This window comes from Thunnus maccoyii, chromosome 22 (assembly GCF_910596095.1).
Source record: "Thunnus maccoyii chromosome 22, fThuMac1.1, whole genome shotgun sequence".
NCBI classification, from domain to species: domain Eukaryota; kingdom Metazoa; phylum Chordata; class Actinopteri; order Scombriformes; family Scombridae; genus Thunnus; species Thunnus maccoyii.
The window spans coordinates 22,033,599-22,043,120 of record NC_056554.1 but is presented as its reverse complement, the minus strand read 5'-3'; the positions used below and the strand labels follow the sequence as shown (position 1 = coordinate 22,043,120).

At 37.4% G+C, this 9,522-nt stretch overlaps 2 protein-coding genes across 11 annotated transcripts in view; one reads left to right on the top strand and one right to left on the bottom strand.

Annotated features, from left to right (window-relative positions):
- LOC121889444 overlaps positions 1-9,522 on the top strand; it is a 51,647-nt gene that overhangs the window by 30,454 nt on the left and 11,671 nt on the right. The gene's annotated exons all lie outside the window — the stretch shown is intronic.
- The window catches only part of LOC121889443, a 122,718-nt gene continuing 113,474 nt past the window's right edge, over positions 279-9,522 (bottom strand). For 5 of the 10 annotated variants that reach the window (XM_042401404.1, XM_042401413.1, XM_042401412.1 and 2 more), the window contains 2 exons: positions 8,633-8,992; positions 8,166-8,428 (listed from right to left, as the gene is read on the bottom strand). In XM_042401404.1, the coding sequence (XP_042257338.1) occupies positions 8,217-8,428; positions 8,633-8,992 (572 nt within the window). In that variant the 3' untranslated portion in view covers positions 8,166-8,216. Of the gene's footprint in view, positions 1,150-8,165; positions 8,429-8,632; positions 8,993-9,233; positions 9,393-9,522 lie in introns of those variants that run through there. The other 5 variants (XM_042401411.1, XM_042401410.1, XM_042401408.1 and 2 more) reach the window with 5 other exon arrangements.

Here is a 9,522-nt window from a genome sequence, read left to right as displayed (position 1 = left end):
GGCTGATGAGCAGAAGGATCCTGCAGATCATCTTCTCCCCGTGAGAGGAGACGGAGGAGAGGAATCATCAACACATGAGGTCAAAGTTCAGTCATCACAGGTGTGAGAAGGAAAATCTACAGCATCAAACCTCGATTCTCATGTCAGAAACAATGTGGACTAAAACCACACAAACATTAGTCTATTTCTATAACTGATTGAGAGCCTCACATGATCTCTTACTGCAGAATCTGTGTTGAGTTTGTTTGAAGTGTGAAGGACACAAAGAACAGCTGCTGTCTGGTTACCTGCTGGACTTTATTCTGCTCTTCATAAGAAACTCAGGTCTTTTACATGTCAACCAAACAAGGTTCCCAGAGGACTGATTCATTACATCATTCAAACATTTAGAGTTCATGTACATGAAAATAAATCCCTTTAAATCTGCTGCACAGCTGAAGATGTCAAAAGTTAAAAAAACAAACAAATTATTAATGAAAAAGAGGGATTTAGACAAACATCAAACATCTGTTACACAACTGTAAAAAAAGTGTTTAAGTCAGAAAGTGTTTCACAGAGTTAAGAAATGCTTTGCAGAGGAATAAAAACATGTTCAGAAACAGGTTTATTGCCAAGTAAATTTGCACATACAAGGATTTTGCCTTAATGATGTGTTCCATAACAGTTCAAACATATCCAAAATGAAGTAATTAAATAATATAAAAAAGAAGGAAGTTTACAATAAATATATGTAAAATATGAATGAGAAGAGCTGCCACGGCTTTAAATTGTAAACTGAAGAAAATGAAATGAAATGTAGAAAATATTGACCTGGAATGTGTAAATGTTCATAGTGTAAACAGTAAATGCAGTGTGGAATTTATTATAATATAAGTTGCATTAGTGTAAAGCACCATCTTAGATCAACGTAAATAATACGCTGACAATAACATAAAATAGGAAATGTGATGGTTTTTAGTCCTACAGGTTTATGCTGCCTAAAATGTAACTATGTTCATCATCTTTCATCAGGTTTAGAACGATGTCTGAAGGCAGAGTAGAGTCCAGCACAGAAAGCTGCTGTCAGTCCAACGTAGAGGCTGATCCTTCCCCGACTCTCTGGTTGTGGTCTCACAGTAGGTTTCTGAGGTTTGGGCTGATCAACAGCTGCTGTAAAGGACAGAAAATAATAATAATTGTACTTGTATTTCACAAATTCTGTTATTCCAAAGTTCAGCTCTCCTACTTGTGATACTTCAAACTTGCTAATGTCCAAAATCTGGATTGTTTGGGCTCGAACCTGCTGATGTTTGTGTCCACATACAGCATATTTTTAACAATACAGTGGCTGCTGAGTGCAACCACACTCATGAAGTTTATCAGTCCAGTCTGTACATCACTGATAACATGAATTAAAAAAGACTTTAATCATCTTACCAATGACATTGAGTCGACATCTGTCAGAGCTTTCACCATAATCTGTTTTCACTTCACACAGGTACAGACCCGAGTCATCAGTCCTGAGTCTGGACACATGAAGTCTGATTCGTCCTTCTCTGAGGGCGTCTTTGTCACACTGAACTCGTCCTGCAAACTGTCCATCCTGAGACTCTGGAGACTCAACACCCTCATGTACATGATACAGGATCAAAGATTTAACATCAGTTAACAGTTCACAGATAATGTAAAGTGAAGTGGAGGAACTGTCAGGTTTGGTTGTAAACATCCATTCCAGTGTGATGTTGTCGTTCTCCTCTGCCTGATAGGAGGTCTGTGTCACTTTCACTACAAATGTTCCTGTTGAGGAGACAGAGAGGGAAAATGTTTAAAATACACCAGTAAAAGGTCATGATTGATACCAATAATAAATACAATCTAAGCAATAATTGAATATAGAGCATCTTCCCAACTGTAATGAAGAGTTTCTACTCGCTCTAATAGTTCTGCTGATATATTTTACAACAGACGTCATCAAATCTTTTGACTTTTCTCTTTTTGGATGATGAACTGAGGTTGTAAACTAACCACAGACACAGGAGGTCAGGCTGATGAGCAGAAGGATCCTGCAGATCATCTTCTCCCTGTGAGAGGAGACAGAGGAGAGGAGTCATGAACACATGAGGTCAAAGTTCAGTCATCACAGGTGTGAGAAGGAAAATCTACAGCATCAAACCTCGATTCTCATGTCAGAAACAATGTGGACTAAAACCACACAAACATCAGTCATTTCTATTGTAAATTACAGAAATCTACAGTTTTTCTAAGTGTAACTAACTCCACCTACCAGCAGCTGCATGATCACTACTAACATGCTGCATCTTGTTCTGTTTAATCTCTACAAAAAAACAAAGTGTAAAAACAGTAATTGGATGTTTTACTGCAGGTTATGTGACTTTATGGAGCCGCTGGATGTCTGACAACTACACAGACACACTGCTGGGTTAGTTGGGAAAAGTCTTTTAAACTATCAAACTACTAAAAGTAAAAGTCTTGGTGAAACTTTAGTGAAAGATAAATGTAAACATCCTTCACTTTTACTCTTATCAAACTTATCACATTTATTTTAACTTAAAAATACAAATTAAGAGAGCTCCACGTGTCTCTTTCTTCATAAGTAAATAGTTTCTATTGTGGCTTCAGTTAATACCTAAAAGAATATGTTACGATCTATACAACAATAAAGCAAAGATATTTTCTTCATCACTTACTTGCATTGCCAAGGAAGGAATCACGCTCTTTATGGCACCATCATCCAACTCTTGACACAGAGTGTTAATCCGTCATTAGATAATGAGGAAGTAGAGCTGTTGAACAAAAGTACAAAATCTCAGCTGCTGTGTGGACTAGTCAGCACTAGTCAGATGCAAAACAGGATCCAGTCGGTGACAGTTGGAATATGTTGCCTGTAGGACCAACCAGAGATAAGCCTACTGTATGAGTCAACAGCATCGACCAATCAGGAGGAAGGTACTTTTCCAACACCGTATCCCCCTAGTGACTCATAAAGTAGGGGATTTACCCCGCCACTTTGTGTGATAATAAAAAAGAGGAAAGAAAAGTGATGTCAGTAGTTATCACAGATGAACTATAAAAGCAAAATGGACTGCATCATCCGATAACATCTAAAGAATGAAGGTTACATCCACATGTTACTGTGGGAGATAGAGATGAAGGGAGAGAGGTCCCATTTTACTCCTGTAGATTAAAACAGTGAGTTGTATAATGTTGGATATCAATAACCAGGTTTACAACTGGCATTAACATCCGTCTCGGGTGATCCGATCACAAGTAGACAGCTCTAAATACAGGTGAAAACGCACCCAAGACGCATTGAGGACGGATTGAGATCCGATCACTCAGACCACATTCGGAGGTGGTCCTGGACCACATTGAAGGACCGCCTGACTGACATCTTCTATTTTCCTGCAGACTAGACACAGGACCCTCCGTCTAAAGCTGTTCAACTTGTTTGATAACAGGATAAACAAATTATTTTGTTTTTCATGTGAATTAAAAACGTAATCCACCTCCCGTTTTTTCCTGTTTTCCTCGTTCCCCTGACCAGTTTCCCTCTTCAAATCGACAATTAGAATAGAGATGAAACCATTAATTTTTCGCTTGTCTGTCTAAAAAAATGTTTCAGAAGCTAAACGTGGCTGGATAGTTTCCTCTGTCCTGTCAAATCTGTCCTGTCCTGTTTTTAGTTTTGCTGCGCTGCTCGACATAATGGAGCTCAGGATTTATCAGGAGGACGGCTGCTTTACTCCAAACTGTATGAACCTGGACTGTGTGTGTAACAGATGACCTATTGCATATGTAGAAGAACACAGAAAATTAGTTAACATTAGATCCTGACCGACCCTGCCGGCGTGTCGGAGATTTAAATCATCAATAAAGTTATGCTGCTGTGTCTTGTGCGTAAATGCGCACACAGCTGCGGGGAGATCGCTGCATCTCTCTCCCTCTCTGGGTCCGTGTCTCTCTCTCTCGACGCGGAATATTTAAATATATCCTGAATATTTATCCTGTTATCAAACAAGTTGAACACAGTTTTGGACGAATAACGAACGAATTTGGTCTTTGAAAACGGAAATGATGTCCTTGATTATTTGCATATAGAGCGGGGTAGTGGTCACTCGGGACGCATGTGGAGACGCATGTTAATGCCAGATGTTAACAGGGCCATATTTAAAAATGTCGCTTTCAAGACAAAAAGTCAGGGCTTCAACATTGTTTGCAATGTTACCTCTACTTCCCCACCAAACTGACAAATTTATTTTCAACTTATTATCCAAGTAATGTACAGAAAAACAAAGTGTGTTTCCAAGTCAGGCAGCTCAGCAGCCTTTGGCTCATATGTAAATAAGCTTTGTTATAGCACCACCATCTGGCCAAATGCTGTCATTATTGTTACATGACTGGCAGCTGATTGCTGTTACTGTAAAACATTCTATGTGAGAAGAATACTTACTAATTGATTTATGTTCTTCATTTCTACATTTGCTGAATGAATATAAATGTTCTCCAACCTACTGATGATTGATTGATGCACCTGATATCAGATACAAACACTTGTTTTCTGTCTTCTTGCAGGTGTAAAACACACGCCAGGAGGTCTAAAGAAGGAAGAAGTTAGATCATATGATTGGAACAAAGTTAAAACAGCTCTCGGGGCTGCAAACTGCGGAGTTCTAATAGTTGCTGGTCTAATATTTCTAGTAGATGCAGTATGCGTTTGTTGAGGTAAAAGAAGGTATGTTTACTTTTCCTGTTTAAAATGGAACTATTTTGTGTGTTATGATTTGTAAGTGAAATCACTTTGTTTGCACTTATCGTTGTCTCGTGTCAATCCTACAGATCAAGACCAGGACAGAAGTTTCTTCACTGAGCTTCTGATAAAGATCAGTACCAAGAGTGAGTCATATCAACTCATTCAGCTGAACCACTTCCATCAGATCCAAACTACTAGAGGGAAACATCATAATTAATGTGTGGTTGACTTCATCCTCACAGTAACAGTGTTGATCAGAGAAGTGAGTGTTTGGTGTGTCAGCTTGTCTTCTTTGTGATGTTTTTCCTTCCTCTCACTGATTCTAATACAACTTACAGACAATAACTTCAACTTAATGATGATGTGTAATCCATCACAGTCAACAACTAGATGCTTTTATTCATTTTGTTTCTAAGTCTCACAGCAGCCAAATTACTGTAAAATAATAGTCTGAAATAATTCACAACACATATTTACAAAAATATCTATTTTTGCCTCCTGACTTTGATGTTTGTGTTGTTCAGCATTGACTCTCAAGTCCAGAGTCTCTAAACTGCATCATATGCAATAATAAAACAGCATCACCATTAACATTAACCAAACTATTTTTAAATACTTGTTTACTGTGATGCTCATTTCTCAAACAAATTACAAGTTTCTGCACTGAAACAAGCTTGTGCTCCATACCAGCACTTGTACCTCACTTACTTCTTATCATACAAACATTTACTGCTTATTATTGTTATAAGAATGCAGTAATGATGTGCATTTGTACCTGTTTTATTGTGTCTATTTCATATTTAATACATAAGCTAAATATATTATAATTCTGAAGTCAAATGAAAGCAGCAGCAGCCTGGAGGAGAAGACAAACACATTCATTTAAAGTTCAAACTTGTTTTAATGACGTTGATGTGATGTAAAAAATGAGTTAATTGTAATAATTTGTTGAAATCTTTGAACAGCTTTTTCAAATGTCCATAGAAATGTTTTAATTCTTCTGCAAAGCACTTTTAACTCTATGAAGCACTTTCTAACTTCAACATAAAATGTGACTGTTATTTTCTACAATGTTAAAGTAAAGCTTGACATGTTTATACTGTGTAAAATGACTGTGACTGTAGGAACATGGAGGGATTGTATTTTCTATTTTTTGTACTTTTGATATCTTCAGCTGTGTGTTTGCAGCAGTTTTGAGGATCTGATTTCTCTTTATTTTCAACATATGATCTCTGAATGTTTAATTATGTCATGAATCAATCATTAAATGTGTTCAGTCCACTGTCGACTCTACATGTTTCTTTACTTTAACCACAATAAACTACCAGGTAACCAGACAGCGAGCAGTGGTGGAAAGTAACTAAGTACATTTACTCAAGTACTGTACTTCAGTATAATTTTGAGGTTCTTGTACTTTACTTGAGTATTTGAGTTCTTTTCATGTCAGTCATTAGTTTGTGTTTTCTGTTATTTGCAATGCTTTCAATATTTTAATGACTTATTACTAATTTTATTTTTCACACCATTAGATCTGTCCATATTCTCGTCATTGATGCAGCTTGTAAATCACTTTGTAACTGTTTGAATATTAATAAAGTTTATCATCATTATTTTGTTGTTGCTGAATGTAGTTTTTGAGAACTTTGATGATTCTGATATCAAAAGACAAAGAAGAGTCACAACAACTTCTCTCATACGAATAGATTTATTTACAATACTTAAACATAATAATAACTGAAACAACTATGACGGTCTACAGATCTTACAGAATGAAGAGGTGAGAAATATTATTTCTGACAGGTCTGATAAGACCTTGGAGTGCCCCATTAGCACCATATGATGATGTCAGGACAGGTGTGTCTGTAGACTCTTTGGCCTTCAGGCAGGTGAGGTCCTCAGTCAGACAGTTGGTGGATGTAGGTTTAAATGGACAGAACGAGACACATCACACAGATATGAGGAAGACACACCGGTTAGATGGTTTTAGACTGTTTAGATGTCTTGACACAGAATGTAAGATGATTATTAAACTTAACGTCATAATTTATGCTCCTGTTTGACATCAAACCATGTATATAAAGATGATATAAAGATGGACGTAGTGAGGTGAGTTAAAATTGTGTTAACAGGGCAGGTATCATAATCAAGTAACGTTAAACTTAGTGAAGTATTGTGACAATAGTCTGACTCAGTGTGAGTCCCGGAGCCGAGGAGAGCAGCAGGTGAGCCAACTGTCAATCTCAGCTGTCAATCAACATCCACACAGCAGACATCATCAAGATACTATAAGTCTTCAAATCTTATTAACAAGGCAACACCGTCCTGAGTACACTCAGTCAGTGCACTGGCTGAGTGTACTGTGAGCTCATGCTGTGAGCTGAGTGTACTCTACTCTGAGGCAGTCCTGCCTCAGAGTAGAGTACACATGAGTCTCTGCATGTTGATTTCATGATGTACTGAAATAAAATGAAACCAGCAGCAGCCTGGAAGAGAAGGCAAATATATTCTACATTTAAAGTTCAAACCTTGAATAATATCCTGCTGTTTTAACCTGTCAAATTATTATTTTTTAAGTTATCTCAGGTCACTTTTCATATAGAGCAGGTCTAGACTGTACTCTTTAATTTACAGAGACTCAACATTCCCTCATCAGCAAGAAACTCCTCTTTAACAGGAAGAAACCTTGAACAGAACCAGGCTCCAGATGAGCAAACATCTGCCTTGACTGGTTGGGTTGAAGGAGAAAGATGAAGGAGGAGAGACACAGAGAAGCACAACAACAACATCCCGCCATTTAAAGTAATTATTTGTTTTTTGTAATTTTTTTTGTTATTTCTGCTTTTTAAATTGTCCCTGAAATCCTAATATTTTTAAAATATAATTTTTTAAATTTTTTTTAATATATAATATTTTTTGCAAAGCAATTTTAACTCTATGAAGCACTTTCTAACTGAAATATAAAATGTGACTATTATGCTCTACAATGTGGAAATATAGCTTCCTTTTTTTTTTTTTTTTTACTGTTTGTTGTGTTTTAAAGATGTGTAACAGATGACTGGTTGATGACAGAAGAGTCATAACAACTTCTCTCATATAAACAGGGATTTATTTACAATATATACACATTATAAACTGTACATGAGGAAAGATAATTCATTGTTAATTTAGATTTTGGAAACCTTACAACCTAAATAGATGAGAAATATTATTTCTAACAAGAGCTTGGAACTCCTCATTAGCTCAATAAGCTGCAGGGACAGTCCTCATGAGGGATGACTGTCAGACAGCTGTGTTATCTGGAAACAGTCTTCCTCAGATAAGGCAGAACTTCATCATGCAGATGTTGTTCTCCTCTCTCACACTCTCATCCTGCTGGGTTCTCTCAGGTGAGAGAGCAGCTTCATGGATCCAGAAGGTAAAAAGATGCAGTGACAGACAGAAGTCTGATCTCTGAGAAACACAACTTCTATACTGCTGCATCACTGTTTTCTGTCTCATTTACCACTACGTTTTCTCTGTCATGACATTTAGAACGAAGTCTGAAGGCAAAGTAGAGTCCAGCACAGACAGCGAGTACAGCTGCTGCTGCTGTCAGTCCAACGTAGAGGCCGATTCTTCCCCGACTCTCTGGTTGTGGTCTCACAGTAGGTTTCTGATGTTTGGGCTGATCAACAGCTGCTGTAAAATGACAGAAAATAATAATAATTGTACTTGTATTCCACAAATACTGTTACCCCAACATTCAACTCTCCTACTTCTGACACTTCATGTTCAAAATTAAAATCTGGATTGTTTGTGTTTGAACCTGCTGATGTTTGTGTCCACATACAGCATACATACATCACTGATAACATGAATTAAAAAAGGCTTTAATCAACTTACCAGTGACATTGAGTCGACATCTGCCAGAGCTTTCACCATAATCTGTTTTCACGTCACACAGGTAAAGACCCGAGTCATCAGTCCTGAGTCTGGACACATGAAGTCTGATTCGTCCTTCTCTGAGGGCGTCTTTGTCACACTGAACTCGTCCTGCAAACTGTCCATCCTGAGACTCTGAGACCTCAACACCCTCATGTACATGATACAGGATCAAGGTTTTAACATCAGTAAACAGTTGACAGATAATGTTAAGTGAAGTGGAGGAACTGTCAGGTTTGGTTGTAAACATCCATTCCAGTGTGATGTTGTCGTTCTCCTCTGCCTGATAGGAGGTCTGTGTCACTTTCACTACAAATGTTCCTGTTGAGGAGACAGAGAGGGAAAGTGTTTAAAATACACCAGTAAAAAGGTCATGATTGATACCAATAATAAATACAATCTGAGCAATAACTGAATATAGAGCATCTTCCCAACTGTAATGAAGAGTTTCTACTAACTTTAATAGTTCTGTTGATGTTTTCAGTGATATATTTTACAACAAAATTCAAAAAATCTTTTGACTTTTCTCTTTTTGGATGATGAACTGAGGATGTAAACTAACCACAGACACAGGAGGTCAGGCTAATGAGCAGAAGGATCCTGCAGATCATCTTCTTCCTGTGAGAGGAGACAGAGGAGAGGAGTCATCAACACATGAGGTCAAAGTTCAGTCATCACAGGTGTGAGAAGGAAAATCTACAGCATCAAACCTCGATTCTCATGTCAGAAACGATGTGGACTAAAACCACAGAAACATTAGTCATTTCAATTGTAAATTACATAAATCTGGAGTTTATCTCTGAATACATTTAACATTAAAAAATCTTCTGTTGTAGTCATGTATTTCTGTC